This window comes from Tarenaya hassleriana, unplaced genomic scaffold (assembly GCF_000463585.1).
Source record: "Tarenaya hassleriana unplaced genomic scaffold, ASM46358v1 Cleome1, whole genome shotgun sequence".
Classification (NCBI taxonomy): domain Eukaryota; kingdom Viridiplantae; phylum Streptophyta; class Magnoliopsida; order Brassicales; family Cleomaceae; genus Tarenaya; species Tarenaya hassleriana.
The window spans coordinates 5,419,964-5,441,280 of record NW_010960187.1 but is presented as its reverse complement, the minus strand read 5'-3'; the positions used below and the strand labels follow the sequence as shown (position 1 = coordinate 5,441,280).

The window sequence follows — 21,317 nt, the reverse complement described above, 5'->3', positions numbered from 1 at the left end:
TTGAGCGGGATCCGGGAGAATATTCTACCACAAGGATATATTATAGATACACGATTACAACGACAACAGCTTAACCATTATGCCAAGACTCCCTTTCATTACAACAACAACAGTAACTACTAACATAAAATAATTAATATATATATATATATATATGCCATACTTTTAGGTAACATTGTTTTAGATTACAAAAAATGGAATATTACTTCAAATTAACATTATTAACTCGGGCTAAATATTGAAGGAATATTATTATTATTATTATTATTACAACAATCACAAATAGCAATTGTATTTTGAAAAAATAAAAATAAAGAATCCGCACCGGGAGGGAGATGTGAGTGGAGGAAAGCACGTGTGGCACGTGGGGTCCAGAAGTTTCTAGTGAATGATGTTTGATATGAGGTAAGTCCAAATTTAAATCTTGTAACCAACAACAAAGGCGAATAAATCTAAATGTGCCAATACAATAACCAGAAAGCATAATCATAAAATCGACAGCTTCATGAATTACAATACAATATTAACCAGAAAGCAAAGGTCTTTGATCTCCCAAACCTGCAAACCGGTTGGTAAATTGGTGGAAATGTCCGCCATTAACCCAAAACCTAAATCAAACCGGTTTAGATATCAAAATGAAGCACTGACCAAAACAGCACGATCAATACCGAGTAAACCGAACCGGTTTAGATGAGAAAAATACCTGAAATGACAAACAATCAAGAATCGTACTGGGAAGAGGCTGAATCATAAATCAACCTCAGTTCTCGCTTCACTTCATCCTCTGCAAATGTAAACTCTATGGCGTTTCTTGCCAGTCCAAAGATCTCCTTCTTGCTTAGACCTTCACACATTCATTGTCCGAACAAAAAAGAAAAACAAAAAAATCAGATCTTTTCGTCTTCAGATCTTCAAACCTGTCTAAAAGCCATTCGGGTGCAACTTAATTCTCATGTTCTAAAGATCAAACAGAGCAAGCATCAAACTGTTTCGTGTTCTTGGTGTCAGTATGAACTATGAAGAGCTGGTCAGATACTGAGTTAACTCGGTTTAGGTTCTGTAATAAATCGAGCAGAAAAGTATTCGAAACTTACCAAAGGAATGAGCGGCGAGAGCATACTCGTTGGAGAGACTGGTAGAGAAAACTCCGGTATCATCTGTGCATAGAACCAGCGGGTGTTTTGTATTGTAGAGATCAGCTGCAACACCGAGATATCAGATCAGATCGTGTCGGGTGAAATCAAGAACAATGTAACACTAATACATCATAATTTTCGATATGAACCATGAACCGATCTGCATAATTTCTCTTTTTACTTATGAGTTTAGCCCATCTAATAAAGAATGGATATCTTGCATAAACTTAGTAATGGGGGGAAGAGGAATCTAACCGAAGTGATGGATATCAATCGAAGAAATTGATTTGGTAACGATATTGGATGTCAAGCATATCTCGACCTGCAAAACATAAGCCAAGAATCGGTAGAATATCAGATGGTACTCAGGTGAAAGAAGAAAGGTGACAACACATTACTATCATCAACAACATTGTCTGGAGAAGGTTAAGTTTCGAAAGCTCGAGACTTTGGATGAGGACTAGGTTGTCTGATACGAGTTTTTTGTCGAGAAAAAGCTGAGTAACGAGGGACAAATCCATTGACAAGATTTAAGAGATGATACCAAGAAGACGGGCACGGGCTTAACATATGAAAGTGGTGACCAAATGCAAGGAAATGATTTCGAGTACCGGAATTTTGTATTGTTTCAACTTTTCCCAGTCTTTCCCTTCGAGGAAGCAAGCGTGGCCGATTCTACGAGGGCGGAAGTCGAGCATGGCATAGATTTCTTTCGGATTTGGCACCTACGAACACACTAAGATAGAGACAGTAAACTAGTTGGAGCAGTTCCCAACCGAAGCATTTTGAAGCGAAAATGTCTGAAAAAATAGAGCTACCTCCCCACAGTGAAGCGTGATGTGAAGACCTTGATCCCGAGCAAATTCTAGCGAGGGCAAGAATGTGGCCCTGCATCAGAAAACACGATAAATTTCGCCATAAGAACATGCTTATGTGAAGAATCTAAAAGACAGTACCGAAAGAATCACTATACCATTCTCCGATACAAGGGTTCCCGGAAAGGTCTATACCAACAATCCCTGCATCTCTCAGTTCCAGCGCAAGCTTAACCTACAAAAAAAAGTTACGGAAAAAAATTGTTTGATTTGATGTTTCTTCTTCCTGCAGGTATAGAACAGAACAGAATTTTGTTAATACTTACGGTTTCCATTGCAGATTCCGTGCTTTCTCTGCGGTCGATGCTGAGAAGAAGCCTAACATAAATCTTCTTTCTCGGAGTTTCGTCGCGTCCATTACGCGGAACTCGAGAGCTGACACTTCTCCCAGGCGTTGAATCAGATGCTGAGAAATCGATATCAACTGCACTGACAGATCTCAGACCCTCGATCACCGCTTCCATGTAAGAGCGTTTACTCATGCCTATCGACTCATTCCTCTGAGATAAATTGCCTCGTGAGTTTCAAAAAGTTTTCCTCGGAAGAGATCGAACTCATGAATTTGCAAGAGGGTACCTTTGGAGTTGTTCGTAACTCAAGATAAACCACGTTTTCGGAGGCAAAGTCTTCGACAACCTGTAAATATCCCGAAAAGGAATGTCAAGATGAAGGTATCTGACAAACTAACGGAACAATTTGATCGGTAAGCATACTTCTTTGGTGATCCTCGTGACAGTCTTGTGGTCAGTAGTAAGAATATGAATCAGATCAAACAACTTGAAAACCTCAGTCAAAGTGCGATCATCTAAAAATATCCAGAAGAAGAAGACGCATCTGTTAGATATGCATTTAGAACAAAGCTGAAGAAGATTCTTGATCTCAAAGGCACGAAGAAACTATATACACAGCGATATATACTACATTGTGATGTAAATATAATCTAATCGATAGTGAAAACCGGCATATTTGACCAAGTAATCAAACTATACCCTCCGTTGGAGAGGTTAAGACCGGAAGTTGAACCTTTTAGAACTGACAGAGATCTAAAGAGTTCAAAACTTACTGACGGTTATATAACCAGAACTGGTAAAAGGACAAAATCAAAACGCTTTCAAGAGATGTTTCATGGATCTGGCTTCATTGCATCTGAGTTTTCTTACCATAGTCCAAGGAAACATCATACATTGGTCAGGAAAGACTGTGAGTTCGTTTGGAACAACTGTTCATCTGATTTGACCAAACTCCAGAAAGATTTATGCATTTGATTAGACTGAATACCGAACTTGAACGTTATTCACAGTCACTACTACAGACCAACATGCCTCGACAACGATTCTGGAAATCAAGCTCAAGAGTAGGGATTTGACGTACTTTTCAGAATGACATTTTCCACGTCAGAGAACAAGATAACACCCTTGTCACCAAGAACCCTAGCAAGCTCTCTGTCCAAAAAAGGAACAAAAACCACAAAACAAGCAGACGTAAATCCTCGAACCCATCATACGTGACGGATCAACAAAGCTCAAAATCGAGTTGGGCATTCGAATTCTCAACAAAAAAAAAAAGCCTAAATTGTTGATAAATTACAGCCAAAACGCACACGAACAGACAAGAAAGGAAACAAGAAGGAAACGGGCATTGGGATTTACAGAAGGGTTGAGTCTCTGACGGAGCCGTTGAGATGAGCATGTAGCTCGATTTTGGGCATGGAGTTCACCCATTCCATCTTATCGCTCTGAGAAGACGTACACGGATTAAACACGAAGAACAGAGAGTACCCTGTTTTGTAGGGACGACGTGATTTATAAGCTAGTCAATTTTGACGAATGATTATAAAAAAACAAAAACAAAAAAACAAATCTAAAAGAAAATACGGAGCTTTTTGTGACCAAAAAAAAATTATCAACCTTTTTTTTTATTTGGCAATTGGGAGCACTGACGGAGTCGGAGATTTTTCTTTTTTCGTCGTGCTGTGCTTCACAACTTGAAACTTCCCACAGCTCATAAGCGAAAAAACGACAACCAAAACTTTGTAATTCATTCGAATTCGACGGATGAGTGGAAAAAAAAGGTTCTTTGGGTCCAAAAGTTCATTTGTCGTCCGGCCTTAAACCCTAGTCCTAATTTAGTAAAGGCCCATTTTACGAATTTGGCGTCATAACGATAAAGGTTGAACCTTTCACCTCCTCTACTTCTCCAGTTACATAGGGCGAGGTCGGTGTTTCGCAGAATCAAATCAATGGCTTCGGCGACTCTTAACGCCGGTCACCGGTGTCTTGGTGCGCCGGTCACCGTTCTGCGCACGTTAGCATCCACCTTTTCTCCTCTGCTTTATCTCACCGATGAACTTCGTTACAAAACCTTTCCGAGTGTCTCCACTTCTTCTTCTTTGAGGAGGTTTACGTGCTTGTCCTTACAGCGCAGTGATATTCTGAGGCAAACCATATCTTGTTCCTCTTCTGGGTATGCTAAATTTTGATTCTTTTTGCATTTTTCTCCAATGGGTTTCTGTTAATTTTGCTCAAGTTTTTAATTTGCCTACTTGTGAGCAACATTATCAAGAATTGGTGTGCCTCGTTGAAAGTGATCGGCTTTTTCGAAGTTCTTTGGATGATACATGGTCGGAGAAAGACCAGCGAGAGTGTTTATGTTTTCACAAAATATCAAGCTGGATTTATGTTGTCTTTCCCGTTAGACATGAACTAAAATCTCATAAGGTTATCTCAGTCTTGCAATTTGGCTGCTGTTTTCGTGACTTCATGGTAACTCATTTGATGCATCGCATTCTGTGTTCTCTTCTAGTTATTTTGAATCTCCAGTTCCTTGCCAGATACCCTGAATATGGCCGATTGATGCCATGCCCTTCGCAGAGCATGCCACTAAGAGTTGAGCATTTGGTCGTCTTAGAAGGGGGTCCTGTTGCTGAGTTTATCTGTAAATCATTGGGTCTTCCTCCTTTGTGAGTATTCTATTTTCCCAATATGGTGTTGTATAAATGTCTTGAGGGTATCCTCTATTTAGGGAAAAGCTGGGATGGAGTAATATGTATACATTTTCATTTTATGAAGATATGTTGCAGATCTTATCCATTTTGGAGCTGTATACTATGCCCTCGTATGTCCTAAGCCCCCGCCTACTGCAACTCCTGAGCAAGTTAGGTTATTTGAAGAAGTGACTTCCCCATCTGTACTGAGCAATAGGACGTCTATCAAAGGGAAAACTGTTCGAGAAGCTCAGAAAACATTTCGGGTAACTCACACAGATCAGTATGTCGAAGCTGGAACTTATTTGCGTGTTCATGTCCACCCAAAACGCTTCCCAAGGTGAAGTAAAATTATCAGATGATTGTTTGGTATTAGCTGTTATGATAATTGATGATCACTTGACGTGAAGAACTTTTACTAGGTGTTATGAAATTGATTGGAAGTCTCGGGTAATCGCTGTCACCGACTCTTATGTTATTTTGGATAAACCGGCTGGCACTTCGGTATGTAAAGTCATTCTATTATGTTTTCTTCTCAAGATGCTTGAACACCATTTTACCAGAATGCAAGAAAATGTGTTGCTGCTGGGTAATCATTGGACTAATACCATTTTATACATAATGGATACGGTTATATGCTTGATGCTAATAATCCTTCTGCAACTCTTTTATGAATTCTTTTAACTTCACTCTTCATCAAAGGTTAAAGGTGCAGAATTGGTGGCTAATTGCTCAGCCAGTCAAGTCTGTTTTACATATTCTTGATGAAAAGGAGAACTATGTTCCATTAGTCTGTCTTTATCTCTGGAACCTTGATGTTCGGCAATTTGATTCTCTAGGTAGGAGGCACCACCGATAACATTGAAGAAAGCTGTGCCACATTTACCACACGCGCACTCGGTTTACCAGAACCATTGAAGACAACTCATCAGATTGATAATTGCACAGAAGGCTGGTGCTGTCTTGTGAAGTTTTTTTTCATCTTGGAAGATTGTTACTTAACATATAACATCTTTAGTGATCAGGTTATCCGCCTTTTTTTCTTCTTTCTCTGCAGTGTTGTCTTTGCTAGGACAAAGGAGTATTGCTCGGTCTTCCACAAAAAAATTAGAGTGAGTTTGTTTCTGCATTTTCTTATATAGTTTCATAAATTGGCTCCTAAAACATGCAATTTTTCTCTCTTATCATCAAGGATAAAGAGGTGAAGAAACTCTATTTAGCTCTTGCTGCGGAACCTATACCCACTGGAATCATCACACATTACATGCGGCCGATTAACATGGCTCCAAGGCTCGTGTCCGAAGGTAACAACTTTTATTTGAACTTTTCATCCACCAAACATAATTTGAACTTTGCTTCTATGAATATTTATATTTACATGATGCAGATCCAATCAAAGGTTGGCATTTGTGTCAACTTGAGGTTTTAGAATGCAAGAAGCTCCCTTGGCCAGATGCAGCTACCGAGAAGAAATACTGCATTGAAGACTGCGGTTGGCGTTCAAAAGAATATGCCTACGAGTGCAAAATCAACCTTTTAACTGGAAAGACTCACCAGGTTGGTTGGTTCATCCATAGTTATCTCCTTCACAAATACCGATTGGATATTTCTATCAAACTCACCCTTGCACAAGTGTTTCATCTATTGCACCCTTTCTTCAAATCTTGGTAATAGATTCGGGCTCAGCTAGCAGCTTGTGGGGCACCACTAGTGGGCGACTCTATGTACATGCCAGCAGCCATAGCAGAAATGGTGAACCCTGGGATCAACCCTTTTGGGAAAATGAAGAAAACATGCATGAGTGAACACGATAGTGAAATCGCGGTTTCTGAATGGATTTCCCAACACGGGAAAGAACCCAGCGTAGGAATTGGTCTTCAAGCTTGTCAAATCGCGTGGAACGATGACACAGAGCATTTATACGAGGCGGGTACTCCATGGTGGAGATCCAATTGCTAATCACATTGATGGTTTGGAGCCTTTTGAGGTTGTTGTCCAAGTCCCTTCGAGATTTTGTGCTCTTTCAGGAAAGCAGAAACCATCAAGAAGAACAAGCTTCTTCTTTTTTTAGGAATTGGTGGCTTACCCATTCAGTGACATCTTCAAAAATTGAGGACCTTGATTTGAGGGCTTCAGGGTAAGACAGACAAAACTTCATTCTTCTCGGGACTCTTCAAGCAAGAATCTGAACCAGACAGCAATGCTACCCAAAGCAAACACAATCTCTAAAGGTTTAAACTATGTATTTCTCTTATTATGGATCTTTAATCCAATGATCTGACGACCAATGTGACAAAAAAAAAAAAGACATTTCTCTGTTTATCTATTCAAAGCTATGTGGGTGTGTCATTGTGTTCTTAGCTTACCAAGATTTTGCAGGCCAAATCCTGAAACGAGTTTCCATTTATTTTAAAAGAGCCGCAGATTCAGAGGACATCTCGATCTTGAATATAATTTGGTGTCAACTGAAATTATAGAAATAAGAGGGGTTGAAGGAGAAAAATAATTAAATATGGGGGTGAAAATATATTTTCCCGTCTGTTTTAAAGGATCCCTTAAATCAGAAATTGGGTTTAGTTGATTCCTCCAATAAATACCGCGCCAAAATAGATATCTCTAAAAGTATTGAGGAAAAATGAAAAATGAAAAATAAAAAATTGTCTCTCTAAAATTTTCCTTTGTCGCTCGCTCTGTCCCTCCCTCGATGGTGGCAATTCTCGCGATTTCATGGTGGACAGAAACCCTAACCCTATGCCTCACTGTTTGTTGCTGCTGAATCCGAATGGAATCGGAGAAGGTCCTGAACACTAGGCTTCTCTCGATCAACAGCGTTCGCAGCAACAAAGCCATGCCCGTTGAGCTACCTCAGAAACCGCCGCCACCGTCGCTGCTCGACCGGTTCAGGGCCCTGCTTAGTCAGCGCGAAGAGGAGCTCAACGCCGTCTCCGGAGAGGATGGAGTTACGCCGCTACGCACGGAGGAGATTGTTCATCTCTACGAGGTCGTTTTGGCCGAGCTCACATTCAATTCCAAGCCCATCATCACTGATCTCACCATAATCGCCGGGGAACAGCGGGAACATGCCGAAGGCATTGCCAATGCTATCTGCGCACGAATCCTCGAGGTTTGTTGCCTGTTTCGTTCTTTTGGTATCCTTGCGTGGTTCGAAGCCTTATGTGATTTTCTCTGTGGGATTGTAAGAAAGATAAGGTTTTCGATTCGCAGAGTCGTATAGAGAGAAAAGTGAGGTTTTTACTTTTTGGGATTTGCAGCGTTCCGAATTTGTTGTGGCATGAGATTGATGTGGAGAAGAGTGTTGAAACGGGACTGAGTAAATTATTCTGATATGCGTACATGGATATGCAGGTTCCAGTTGAGCAAAAGCTGCCTTCTCTCTATCTTTTGGACAGTATTGTTAAGAACATTGGGCGAGAATACATCCGTTGCTTCTCTTCCCGTTTACCCGAGGTGAGCAGACAGTAGCAAAATAACTGCCTTATCTTTTGCATATTGTTGACCCTAAGCTAGTTGGATCCAGAATTGGTAGAAGTTTTGGATCATTGATTATGCCTTGTATGGTGCTGTAGCTCTTCTGCGAGGCATACAGGCTAGCACATCCGAGTGTGCATCCTTCGATGCGCCACCTGTTTGGGACATGGACATCTGTATTTCCATCTTCTGTATTACGCAAGATTGAGTTGCAACTGCAGTTTTCTTCTGCCGCCAACCACCAATCTTCTTCGAGGACTTCTGAACCTCCTCAACCAACAAGAGGCATACATGTGAATCCAAAGTATATACGCAGGCTGGAGCCTTTGGCTGCAGAAAGTGTAAGCTTTACTTTGTGTTTAGTTTCTATCACTATACTTAATAAGCTTTCTTTGACTGGTCTAAATACATAGTGGTCTTCATTATGCATTTATTTGGCAAATACATCAGCAGATTCCCTGATAGTCATGACTCATGACTGAATATATTTCTCTGCGAGTTAAGGTGGGAATTCTTATTTTGTCTGTAACAAGTAAACAATTAAGAATTGAAAGATTAGTCATATTCTCTGTATTTTATTTTTTTCTCAGTTGTTCATCATAGTGTTCTAGAATGTTTTACATTCTGATGATTGAGCTTGTTAGAGGCTAGAGAAAGTTTGTTTAGAATAGGTGCTCTCTATATGTTCTTCTTCACCAGTTGTTTCTTTGAAACAATCTAGATTGTGGGGCACTCTGATGGATGAGCTGGTTAGAGTTAAGATAAGGCTGTTTCTATTAGACTATAGCCATTCTGGAATTATGCATCTTTTGGCATTAGTTGCTTTCTTGTGTGTTTGAGTGAAACATGCTGAAGTCTTTAGTACAAGAGTTCTAAACTGCTCTTGCATGATTTGCAGACTTTGAGAGGAGTCAATTCTAGTGAAAGAGTATATGGCCAAAATTCTGTAGCTGGATATGATGATCCTGAAGATCAGTTAGAGGGTCCATCTTCTCTGATAGGAACAAGAGCTAGTGCAGTAGGAAAATTTTCCCGCGTATCCTCGGCAATTGGAGGTAATTATTCATCGACCTTCAAGTTTGGAGCTGCAAGACCTCTGTTTAGTTGGTTTAAATAGGTGCTTATCCCCTGACCTAAATGACTTCGCAGGTGGAGCTGACAGTTTTCCTAGGAGATTTAGTGACGGGGCATCTGCTTTTAATCCAGCCCTTAGTTACGGAGTCGGTCATTCCACAGGCAGAGATGATGAACAAAGTGAATGGCGAAGAAAGGACATACTGCGCAATGGAAATTATCGCCAAGGACCCAGAGCTTTGATTGACGCATATGGAGTTGACACTAGCAAACATGTTACAAACATTAAACCAATTCACTCGGGAAAGATTGATATAAATGGTATGCAGGGTACGGTGGCTACGACATCATGGCAGAACACTGAAGAAGAAGAGTTTGATTGGGAGGACATGAGCCCTACACTGGATCGTAGCAGGACTGGTAAATTTCTGAGATCATCCCCCCCAGCAGTAGGAAGTGTAAGGGCAAGGCCCAGATTAGGTAACCCTAGTGATTTTCTATTAGAACTGAACCTGATATTAAGGACAGTGTTATTAATCATAATCAGCTACAAGGAAAACGTAATTTGACACAAAAATTTCTCCCGTTCATCTTAGCTTATTAATACTAGAGTAGAGAAGGAGTTGAAAGTGTCTGTTCCTTTTGTAGGTTTATCGTCATCGAGCAGTGAATTGGAGGTTCCTCCATTTGACAGGGGCTCTTCTGTGCTATCAAGAATCGGACCTTCTGGTGCTGATTCTATCCCCGATGGATTGAAACCACCAATATCAACAGGGACATGGTCACATTTAAATGTGCGTGGATCCCACTCTCTACCTGTACCTTCTATTCACTTGCAACATTCGGTTAATCCTGGTAATGGAATGTCAAATCGCTTGCCTGGTAAGCCTTTGTATAGGCCTGAGAACCAGGTTTCCCAGTCATATAGTCATTTTAATTCTTTGACTCAACAGAACCAGTTGCAAATAAACTCTTTGGCATCTTCGTCTGCAATGGCTCCAAGGCCAATGCAGCCTCTGGTTCCTCATGTAAGTCACGGATACCATCCACAAGGGCCAACAATTAGACCCCCTTTACCGATACATGGTGTACCAAATAATTCTTTCAGTGTGGGGGGTGGAGCCATGCCTCCTCTTCCTTCAGGGCCTTTATGTCAGTTAGGATCCGTCTCTCAGAATGTATCATCAGCAATCTCTAATCAACCACCAGGAGCATTTTCTGGTCTGATTGGCTCTCTCATGGCTCAAGGTTTGATATCATTAAACAATCAGCCTGCTACCGAGGTAGCCACTCAAATTGTCTTCTCAGATATATCACTCCATTGCTTTCTTATCACAGCATGTTGATCAGTTAGTTTATATGTAGGATTCGCTGGGGCTTGAATTTGACGCGGACTTGATCAAAGCACGTCATGAATCTGCAGTAAGTGCTTTATATGCGGATCTACCAAGACAATGCACAACATGTGGTCTTCGTTTCAAGTGCCAAGAAGAGCACAGCAGCCACATGGATTGGCATGTTACAAGAAACAGGATGTCCAAGAGCCGTAAGCAGAAGCCTTCTCGGAAATGGTTTGTAAGCGCTAGCATGTGGCTTAGTGGCGCAGAGGCACTGGGAACTGAAGCAGCGCCTGGGTTCTTACCGGCTGAACCAACAGAAGAAAAGAAAGACGATGAAGAGTTGGCTGTTCCAGCCGACGAAGATCAAACTTCATGCGCGTTATGTGGTGAGCCATTTGAAGACTTCTACAGTGATGAAACCGAGGAATGGATGTATAGAGGTGCCGTGTACATGAATGCCCCCGATGGTTCAGCGGCAGGCATGGAGAAGTCTCAGTTAGGTCCTATAGTGCATGCAAAATGCAGATCAGAGTCCAATGGGGTAAAAGCTTTTCCGACGTCTTCCCCCTCCCCCCCCCCAAAAAAAAAAACCATGTGTTTTAATCTCGTGAACTTCATTTGCATACAAACAACTTTGAATCTGTCATAATTTAAGCCGGTAAATTCCATCCAGCCGATAAACTCTCTTTGTCTAATGGTTGTTTTTTTCTTTTCAGGGTGATATGGAAGAGGGTAATCAAAGAAAAAAAATGCGGAGTTGACCCCGTTTGACAGACTTGTAGGTCCTTAACTTTATAATATGAGTTTGTTTCTTCTTCTGCATCATCATCTATCTGCATTTCTGCACCCAATACTTTACGCATCTACCGTCTTCTGATCTGGAATTCTTGTATTACCATGCACAAAAAGAGGTTACGTTCTGCCATATTCCATGCCCTCTAAACCCTATTGCGAGCTAGGATGCATAGTTTTCTTGCTGGAAACGTTAAATAAACAGAAAATTTATCAAAACCAGACAGTGACGGATCACAGAGTCTGTGGATTGCTGTGTCTGTATGTTGTTGCTTTTGGCATGTTGAGATATTGCAGGGGAAGAAGCTTGAGAAGTCTCTTTCCGGACAACAAGATTCTTTGATGGGTTTGAGTTGAGATCTCATCTGCATAAAATTGGGGGTTTTGAGACTGTTTATGGTTTTTTTTTTTTTACATTGAAGAACATAATTGAAGGGATGGAACGATGTCAAACAGGATCATAATTAGAGGCCGATGTGTTCATGCTGTTTCTTTTGCATTTTTTTTTTATAAATGTTTCTTTTGCATTTGTGTTATGGACTGAACAATTTTTCTTTTCAACAGTATGTATCTTTTTCAAATGTGACGTTTAATAGTCATTCCATTCAGGCATTTCTCAATTGAAAACACCGTCTTGTCGGACATTGTGAAGAGACGACACTTAAATAACGCAGTTTTCATCACATATTACGTAATGTCAATGCCACAAAGAGGCGACGGATACAAACAAAAACACGTTACACTTTGCCGAATAAACAAAAGAAACAGAACGGCGTCAGATTGTCAACAACGAACGTGATGAGAGAGTCGTCCAGCGTTTTACTAAAGAATCCTAAACAGCAACTACAGACCCTAAAAAGACAACGATGAAGATTGGTCTCAACAAAAGGAAACGATTCCAGCAGAAGTCAATACCCGAACCTCTTTACCCTTCTTTCTCAGCCCGAGGGTCTCTCCTCTTTCGCACACCCGACCAGAGAATAAACGCAAAAGGTGCGTTCTTGACTTCCTTTGGAGATTCAAGAAACCAAAAAGAAAACGATATCGATATATAACAAGTAGATCTGCTCAAGCTTGCACACACTTAATTCTTCTCGGTTCTGCAACAAAGACAAAGACAAGTGATGTTTCTTAACTGTGCAAGAAGTCCGACCAAAAGATCTTTGACTGTATAAGACCACATTTTATGGATCCTACTCGTTCTTGGTGACATCACCTTTGCATTCAAGAACATACCTGAACAAACTGAAACTTCCATAGTCAGGCCCCATCACAGGAGACAGCGGCTTTGATCCGCTCGACCGTGCATTTGATCAGACTGTTGACGGTAGCCACTGACCCGAGAGATAGCTTAGCCGTCGGAACAGAATCCACAAGTATCTGAAATGCAACTGTGAGAAGGGAACCGCATCCACCGGAAGACGAAGCCACTTCTTGATTTTCCTCTCCTCCTCCCGCCCCAACTCCATTTCCACCTGATCCGTCCGGCAGAATGGCAAACCCTGACGGCAACAGTGCCACGTAATCAGGGTCCCCGCCGCTCAGCACCACGTTCATGGCCACAATGTCCACCGGCGCATATATCACGTACGACCCTGTCGCGTCCGTACAGCTCTCTTGTAGGATCAGCATGTTGCTCTGGCTCGAGTTCCCACTCTGTTTCATCACCGCAACCCATGGAAAAAGTTCGAATTTTTATCCCCAGAAAACGAGGAAGCGATCAAAGGGTTCATATAATATGGAACAACGAATCTCGAAATCTAACAAGAAACTTCAGATTCTTACATTGACTCGGAGCAAGGAGACACAGTTTCCAGGATCGCGGCCATTGGCGATATGAGCCATCTCTTGAATGAGCCCTCCATTTGAGAGAATATCCCACTGCGAATTTCAAACCACAAATCACCAAAAACCATCACTTTGACCCCAAAATGTAAATCGTGAAATCTAGAAAGAAAATATAAACGGGTCGAATCGGAATACCTCGCTTCTGGAATTCTCATCGCGGAGGAAATCGAAGACCCGTTTCGGCGGAACAGGGATCCAGAACGAAGTCGCGGCGCTGAGGACGATGCCCGGCGGCCTTCCCGGGTCATCCATGCTCTTTCGGGTCATGACCCGAACATCGTCGGATCCTGTCGCCGACAATGTTGTCCAAGCGTGTGCAGTCGACGCGCCTACGCCGCTGCAGAAGCTCATCACCATCCTCTCCGCCAGCTTCAGCATGCTCTTCCTCCCTTCAGGGCTCGTTATGACTTCGATAATTACCCAGAAATAAGGGGACCGGATTAGTAAATTCGTTATTTTTCAATTCGGTCCCATACATTTTATATCATTCAGAATAGCCCTCAGCCGCCAGGATTCAGATGTAATTTTAGCTTACCGGAAAGATCTCCAGCCGGAATGTTACTGGCCATGGAACTGGCGAGCCTCTCACACTGACGATCGAGGGTAGCGACCCAACGTTTCGCCCCGAAAGCTAAACCGGTAAGAACCAGTGGTTTGTACATGTTGTGAACCGATCTATCATCCACTTCCACATGCTCCACCCATGTCACCTTCACCATCGCAATAAAACCAAAACCTTTTTCAGTTCACTGCATTTCAAATTATGAACCCTAATACTTAATCTGGCTCTCTCGTATGCTTTACCTTTGAATATCCGTTTGGCAGTTCTTGAATCAGACAACCTGAGGGCCTTCTTCTGCTTCTGGAGATCGGACTTGGTCGTAGGCTGTCCAAAGAGACGTCCACAACTGCCCACGTACCTTCGCTGTGTTGTTTACAGTACCTCACAAAGTAGTTCTCGCGAGTTGGAACGAGTGGGGACGGGACTTGGAACTCAGCTGTCATCTGCAGATACAAGAAAAAATACCGATTGAACGCATCATCACAGCATTTTGTAAAGCAACTTGTGATGCAAGTAATCTAATTCTGCGATATTAGATTGTCGAAGGCTACCACTTGCAAGGCGCCATTGTAGTTCCCTGCGACTCCGGTTGAGAGAACTTCTAATGTCATTGCTCTTGAAACGATTCCACTGAAGACACATGACCACTGATTCTGTCATCCAAACAGCGAAGGCAAGAGCTAGCTTCAGTCATTCGTCTATGCGAATTACAAATATTAAGACGGGTTGAAATTATATATGAGAATCGAAGAAGGGGAAATTCGCATATGTACCACATCCATGAGAATCTCGATCAGATTGATATGATTCATAATAACAACGGCAGACTCTCTTGATGCTTCCGATCTCATGCCTAGAGGCTTCGGCCCAATCCCTCGGGGAAAAGTTCTGAAGTATTCTTCTTCGTTGAGAATCTCGGCCGAGTTTTCACCAGGAACCCATAAGGGCTCGCCGGACTGAGCCATTCTGACAAGCTCCTCCATGGCAGCAACCGCAAGCTCGACGATCATAGGCTTATCTGCCTCAGAAGGGATCGAAACCGACCTGAGAATGTCTCCTGCCCCGTACATTTCCCCTACAAACCCTGTCTGATTTCCAAAGTTCCCAACCTCGAGATCAAGCGAACGCGAAGGCATGTGGGACGGGAGATGAGGATAAGAAGAAGCCAATGGCTTCCCAACGTATTTCGCAGCAATGGCAGAGATTCTGTCAATCTGAATATACATATCCAACATCACAATGACCCAATGATCAAAGATTCAGATTCAAATTCAGTTTCAGATTAAGGTAGTGTGTGGTTTTTGATAGTTACCTCTTCGCGGAGACGAGCATTCTCGATCCTGAGATGTTGTTCATCGAAGGACATCTCCCCGAGAGCAGCTGGGCCGCCGCAGTTAGGGCAAGTTGCATTGCTGAGAGCTTCTTTGTACCTGTTGTTATCCGCCCGGAGCTTGTCGTTCTCAGACTTCAGTATTTGATTCTCATGCCGCTCATGTTGCGCCTGTGTATGTATACATACATATATACATACACACACAACCCCCTCATCAAAATGTATATGACTTATAAGCAGATTCAACACCAATGAAATTTAGCACTTTCAACATAGACTTGGAAACAGTCTTGGTAAATTTAGTTCAACATCATGGATAAACATGAGGTTATATAATCATACTTGGACAAAATGGATACTCCGACCAATGTTCCAATCAGACCAATGTCAAGATCAAACGATCCCTTTTTATATTAAGACCAAACAAAGTGAACCATAGTTTTTGGATGACAGAATAACATTGCTAACATGCATACATTTTGTTATGAGTCACCTCTACAATTAAAGAATTGCTTAAGATCACTTTTTATATTAAGAAAGAAGAAGGATCATATATACAAAGGGTTATATTCACCTTCATCTGGGTTCGTTTGTTTTGGAACCAAAACTTAATCTGAAGAGGCTCTAGCCCGAGCTCTCGGCTCAACTCTTTCCTTTGCTTATCATCTGGATGAGGACACTCCTTAAAGAACCTGAAAACCCAACCCCCAAAAACATGAACCCTAAACCCCAAATCCCCAAAACACACAACAAAAATACATAAAGAGTCATAAACTGGGAAGCTGAAGAAATTTGCTTACGCCTCGAGTTCTTGAATCTGGCGTTGAGTGTGGCGGTGGTAACGCTTCTTCTTGGAGGGACGTTGGTTCGGGTCTTGGAGCTCCTCGCCCAATGGATTCTCCGTGGTGCCGTCAGTGCCGGATTTCGTCTCGAAATCATCTTCTCTACTCTGAGTTATCCCCAAGTCATTATCAGAGCTCTTCGGGGTCATATCGAACATGAGATGACTCTCGAACATGTTTGGATGATACATGATGATGATGATGGATGTATCCCAAAAGGAAATTAATTGGATCTCTTCAAATCTCCGAGGAAGCGTATTTAACTTGATTTTCTTCTCCAAGTATCTTCCACTGCCCGAAAACAATCAATTTGGTCAAAGGATGTGTGTGAAAAAATGGTCGTGAATTTTATAGGAGACTATGGCCATGAGGTTAATGGAAGAAGATCAGTGTAATAAAGAAGGCGATCTCTAAATCTTATATGCAACTGCACATACATACCTTTAACATGTGATTTTCTCCCTTTCACAAGCAATAAAAAAAGAATATACATATCCCCTCTCTCTTTTTTAGTTCTTCTTTTGTGTGTGTGTGTGTGGTTACACATATATATACATATACATGTGTGTGTGTATATATAGATGCGCACACGTATTCCTCTCGTCAAAAAGAGGAATGATGACTACATGTATTCTTATATAGTAAAATGTGAATATAACCCATCTGATCTTGAACGAAGACAAGATACTAAAACGGAATATTCAAAATGATCATGAACGCGACAAGATGAAGAAAGAGGCGACGAAGGTCCACAACCATACACTGTACACACATATACACAAAAGCATGTGTGTGTGTATGTATATATGTATATATACATACAAGATCAAATCAATCTTGACTCGGCAACATTGGATCTATCGTCCGGAGAAGGAAAAATTAAAGAAAGAGATTATATATATGTATGATGACAACGACGATGATGAGGACGACAAACATAATATATAATGTCTCCAAGAAACCCTAGCCGAGCTAGAAGCTAGCAGACGAAAGAAGATGTATTTAAATATATACTTACGTTTGTAACTCATCGCTATATTGGGTCAGATCCGAACTGAAGATTGTGTGTAAAAAAACTTCGAAACCCTAAAGACAGACACCTCTTTGTTCATGAGATTTTTTTTAAAAAAATTCTAGGGTTGGTTTGCTCGGTTGACGTTTTGGGTCTGATTTTGAAGAACCTTCTCTCTCTTTCTTTTCTCTGTCCAAAACAAAAAAAAAAAAGATAAAAGGAGAGATTCACGAAACCACAAAAATTGCAAAAGCAAAAGAAGAAATGGTTTTTATTTCTGCAAAAGTCTCCGCTCTTCAGAATTTTAAAGAATTAAATTGACCTTGGTCTACGTGCCACAATGGACCGTTTCTAGTAAAATTAATTGGAAAAATAGGGTAATTATAATTTAATAAAATGCGTAGGGGGAGTAGATATAGCTTAGTTGAAGAGTTGACAAGAAGTCAACACTCTTTTTTGACACATTACATTACAACACACACCAAGGAAGATTTCGTCAAACCCCTTAAAAATTCCAATTCCATAGAGTTTCGTAACGCCTTGCTTAAATCGTCATTTCCCTCGTTGAAAGAGAGAGAAAGTGCACACAAACACGCGCAAAAGAGATAAAAATGGAGATCAATTATATGTATATAAGCAACGGGGAAGAATAGATTATACGGACATTAATTAAAACATACAATATTGGATCAGTAAAAGTCTGGAATATTTTGATATCATGTGCTTGAATTTACTTGGAAAATCCAAGAGTGAATAGCTTATGTATATATATATATAGAGAGAGAGAGAGAGAGATCTTACTTATCGGGGCGGAGAAAAATTAGGGTTGAGCAGGAAACAGCGAACAAGAAACCCTAGTTTCAGACTTTCTATGGTTTTCTTTCCTCTTAGGCTCAGCTTCTCTGGTTTTGCTACCAAACAAGAAAACCGGGAAAAAGGGTACCGTGGTAGGGTTCCGGTTAACCGGCGGGATACCGGAAAACCGGTTTTCTGGTTGTCTCACGCCGTAGAGAGAGAAAGAATTTTGGTGAAACGGAGATCTCAACTTGGTGGAGAGAAGAAGAAGACGAAAGAAGAAGAAGGGGACATGCGTTGAGGATGTGGCTGTAAAAGGAGTTATTGCGGAGCGCATAGAGAGGGTGCAATTGCATTTATGATATTGAAAACCTCCATTAATGCTCCTTAGAGAGAGAAAGAGAGAGAGAGAGAGATTCAGCTCATCTCATGTTTGAATAGTTTTTGGGTTTTTGAATGTAGTAAATTTCTCCGAGGACTTGTGTCTTGACTTATACTTTGCGTCTCCTCATGATCCCTTTTTTTTTTTTCACTGTCTTTCACTTATTGGATTCTCGTACGTCGACAAAACCAAAGACATGCAGAGGAGAGAACGATTAAATTATCGTCTATAGTACCATGTCTTTCATTATTGCTTTTAATTACCGAATATTTTATTCTTCTTTAGATGTGATTAATTAATCAACTCGGTCTTTATATATGTGTGTTCTCATTGTACTTTTACATATGTCCCAAATGTATGGAAATTAATGTAAATGCTACCTCTCTCCTTCTCTTCTATATGTAAATGATTTTCTATAACTTTTTTATAATCCGAAAATTCACCAAATCTTCGACCCAATTATATTTTTTTATTCAGAGAAATAAAAAAACCCATGTGAATATCCCTCTAAATAGAAATTCGAATCCGAATTGGAAAAGAATTTTACCCGCTCTCTTTACCAGTTGAATAATCCAAGATAATTTTCTCTATTTTTTCATATAATATCTTAGTAATAGAATGTTCTTAATTCATTATACATATAGTGCGTATATGGTTTACTAATTGAATAAATTAATCATTGGAAGAAAAAAAACATGTGATGCTCCTAATTTCTTTATACGTTTTTAATGTTTTCATAAGCAAAGTTGGATAGGTCAGAGGTAATCCACATTAAAGGAATTTATTACAATACTGTCCATCCTCTATATTTTGCGAGTATACATGTATATACATACACGAGTGAGTGTATATAAAAATAAAATGCCTCGTTTTTAAAAAAAAATGGTGTGTAAGCACATACATACGGGATTGGATCCTCTCGAGTAACAAAGGAAATAGATGAATTCAATTGAGAAGTAAAAGGCGACGACAAAACAAATGTAAATGAAAAGTTTGGAGTTATATTAATTAATGGTTTTGTTTAATTAATTAATTATGTTAATTAAAACGGCCACTCGATTGGATGACTAATGCAGTTGGGGAGCGAATCTTTTGTGGACCATACATTGTTCAAGAAGTACAGCTCATATATACGTAGGTAAGTGCACAATACATGATACATATACTCCTACATCTATACATGTATATACACGCTAGCGCTCATATACACGAGTATATATATATATATATATATATATATATATATATGTGTGTGTGTGTCATGTCTATATCAATAGCCCTAAATCAATTGTTTCTAATATCTCTAACATTAGTTTTATTAGTTCATATAAATGAAAGGAAATTAATCTTAATTTCACATATATGTGCTCAATGAAACTTTTAGTATATCCTAAAATAATTGTTTTTTTTATTATATTCGGGAATGAGTGTGTGTATATATATACTTCAGTTTTCTGTAGATTATTATGTATAGAAAGAGTGAGGTTAATTACGTGATAAATACATAACTAGGAAATAATTACATTTGAGTTTGCTCAATCCACGAAAGACGTTAATTAATGTCCTAAAGGCGACATGATTCCCTCATGGCGTGTTCTACGTGTGACATTCGAGCAAGCTATATATGGTTTCGTAGTTTTATAACCACACACATACGCACTACTTATTTAACGAGAAAGTGACAAAATTTACTTTATGAATGTTCTTTCATGTGTATGAACGAACGTCTCAAATCAGTGCATATGAGACAAAAGAAAATTGTAAATAGAGATCGGGATAAAATAAAAATTCTTCCTTACCTCGGGTCCTCTGGTCATGCTCAGCATCAGCAAACAAGTCTCGAACATTCTTTTCTGTCTCACCCACAAACTTGCTCAGCACCTCAGGACCGTTAACGATCTAACATTGCACCAGAAGAACAGATGTATTAACATTTAGAGATTGGCAGAAGAAAGATAGTGAATCTGGTTCCTAGAAATGAATCTCTTGGTCTGTTTGACAAAAGCAGCTAGGATGGCATTATTCCAGAAACTATAGACCATCAAGATGTGGAGAAGATGTATAAAATAGCAACATATATATATATATATAGAGAGAGAGAGAGAGAGAGAGAATAGCGGAGACGTAAAAAAAATGTTACTGCTTGGGAGTAAATTGAACTATACGACATTCTATTATATAAAAGAATAAAAATTTTCGGGCCACATATATGTATATAGATAAAATAATTCAATACATATATATATATATATATATATATATATATATATTATACGACGTAATAGAGCATACTGATACTATTTTAATTCTTCTATGTCAGGTCGACACAGGGGTGCATTCATGGATGCTAATGCGTTTATCGAGACGACACGCATTGTACTGTGCTTTCATTCGAGGGACACCAACAGCGGAAGAAAAACGACAGGTAGTTGTATCTGGTACGTCGAAAACGTCATGATGTGTAGGGATGGACAAAGAAGTAATTGAATCAATATCGTGGGGGCAATTACGTAAATGGAGTTGCAGAAATGTTGGGACGTCATCTTCCAATAATAGCTAGTGGGAAGGAGTGCGACTGCTACCCACCAACTAACTCATTAAATTCCTCCAAATATACGTTTTTTTTTTCAATTCTAGAGAATTTTCCATACTCAGTATTATTTTAGAAAATATATACCACACTGTTATATAATACTATATATTTTACTTTATTTTGCCAAATAATGATTATACTTTGCCAAAAATAATAATATTAGATGATACTCTTACGTATTTGAATCAGGATTTATGGATAGTGATATAAAAGTAATCAATTATCTAGATATGTGGCATTCCCAATTCCAAATTATCACGT

General features: G+C 40.0%; 4 protein-coding genes across 12 annotated transcripts; 2 read left to right on the top strand and 2 right to left on the bottom strand.

Annotated features, from left to right (window-relative positions):
- Nucleotides 1-342: 342 nt before the first annotated feature.
- On the bottom strand, nt 343-4,006 carry LOC104812968 (adenosine deaminase-like protein). 3 transcript variants are annotated; one of them, XM_010540422.1, is made up of 13 exons: nt 3,919-4,006; nt 3,661-3,790; nt 3,383-3,453; nt 2,725-2,816; nt 2,588-2,647; nt 2,278-2,511; nt 2,110-2,186; nt 1,955-2,024; nt 1,748-1,861; nt 1,392-1,458; nt 1,095-1,199; nt 704-844; nt 343-608 (listed from the first exon to the last, which is right to left on the bottom strand). In XM_010540422.1, exons 2-12 carry the CDS (start codon nt 3,735-3,737, stop codon nt 720-722), a joined length of 1,092 nt encoding a protein of 363 aa, XP_010538724.1. In that variant the 5' UTR covers nt 3,738-3,790; nt 3,919-4,006; the 3' UTR covers nt 343-608; nt 704-719. The 3 variants fall into 3 exon arrangements, with proteins under 3 accessions (XP_010538724.1, XP_010538713.1, XP_010538740.1); XM_010540411.1 differs by lacking the exon at nt 3,919-4,006 and having other exon boundaries at nt 3,612-3,781; XM_010540438.2 differs by lacking the exons at nt 3,383-3,453; nt 3,661-3,790; nt 3,919-4,006 and adding an exon at nt 3,172-3,370.
- A 139-nt stretch (nt 4,007-4,145) lies between these two features.
- Nucleotides 4,146-7,354, top strand: LOC104812988 (RNA pseudouridine synthase 6, chloroplastic). Of its 3 annotated transcripts, none has more exons than XM_010540450.1 (9): nt 4,146-4,474; nt 4,842-4,970; nt 5,080-5,334; nt 5,417-5,498; nt 5,834-5,949; nt 6,052-6,106; nt 6,187-6,298; nt 6,382-6,551; nt 6,669-7,354. In XM_010540450.1, the coding sequence occupies exons 1-9, from the start codon at nt 4,251-4,253 to the stop codon at nt 6,951-6,953; spliced, it is 1,428 nt and encodes a 475-aa protein (XP_010538752.1). In that variant the 5' UTR covers nt 4,146-4,250; the 3' UTR covers nt 6,954-7,354. The 3 variants fall into 3 exon arrangements, with proteins under 3 accessions (XP_010538752.1, XP_010538760.1, XP_010538768.1); XM_010540458.1 differs by having other exon boundaries at nt 4,385-4,474; nt 4,831-4,970; XM_010540466.1 differs by having other exon boundaries at nt 4,390-4,474; nt 4,882-4,970.
- A 309-nt stretch (nt 7,355-7,663) lies between these two features.
- On the top strand, nt 7,664-12,250 carry LOC104812944 (polyadenylation and cleavage factor homolog 4). 4 transcript variants are annotated; one of them, XM_010540399.2, is made up of 9 exons: nt 7,665-8,118; nt 8,361-8,462; nt 8,582-8,824; nt 9,382-9,538; nt 9,633-9,977; nt 10,206-10,351; nt 10,511-10,840; nt 10,923-11,438; nt 11,614-12,250. In XM_010540399.2, exons 1-9 carry the CDS (start codon nt 7,777-7,779, stop codon nt 11,656-11,658), a joined length of 2,226 nt encoding a protein of 741 aa, XP_010538701.1. In that variant the 5' UTR covers nt 7,665-7,776; the 3' UTR covers nt 11,659-12,250. The 4 variants fall into 4 exon arrangements, with proteins under 4 accessions (XP_010538677.1, XP_010538701.1, XP_010538692.1 ...); XM_010540390.2 differs by having other exon boundaries at nt 9,633-10,037; XM_010540375.2 differs by having other exon boundaries at nt 7,664-8,118; nt 9,633-10,037; nt 10,206-10,840.
- A 100-nt stretch (nt 12,251-12,350) lies between these two features.
- Nucleotides 12,351-18,391, bottom strand: LOC104812923 (homeobox-leucine zipper protein PROTODERMAL FACTOR 2). 2 transcript variants are annotated; one of them, XM_010540349.2, is made up of 13 exons: nt 18,088-18,391; nt 17,293-17,475; nt 16,233-16,565; nt 16,007-16,124; nt 15,412-15,600; nt 14,873-15,313; nt 14,651-14,752; nt 14,342-14,542; nt 14,073-14,247; nt 13,673-13,944; nt 13,475-13,570; nt 12,926-13,345; nt 12,351-12,789 (listed from the first exon to the last, which is right to left on the bottom strand). In XM_010540349.2, the coding sequence occupies exons 3-12, from the start codon at nt 16,463-16,465 to the stop codon at nt 12,950-12,952; spliced, it is 2,223 nt and encodes a 740-aa protein (XP_010538651.1). In that variant the 5' UTR covers nt 16,466-16,565; nt 17,293-17,475; nt 18,088-18,391; the 3' UTR covers nt 12,351-12,789; nt 12,926-12,949. The 2 variants fall into 2 exon arrangements, with proteins under 2 accessions (XP_010538651.1, XP_010538642.1); XM_010540340.2 differs by lacking the exon at nt 17,293-17,475.
- Nucleotides 18,392-21,317: the final 2,926 nt, after the last annotated feature.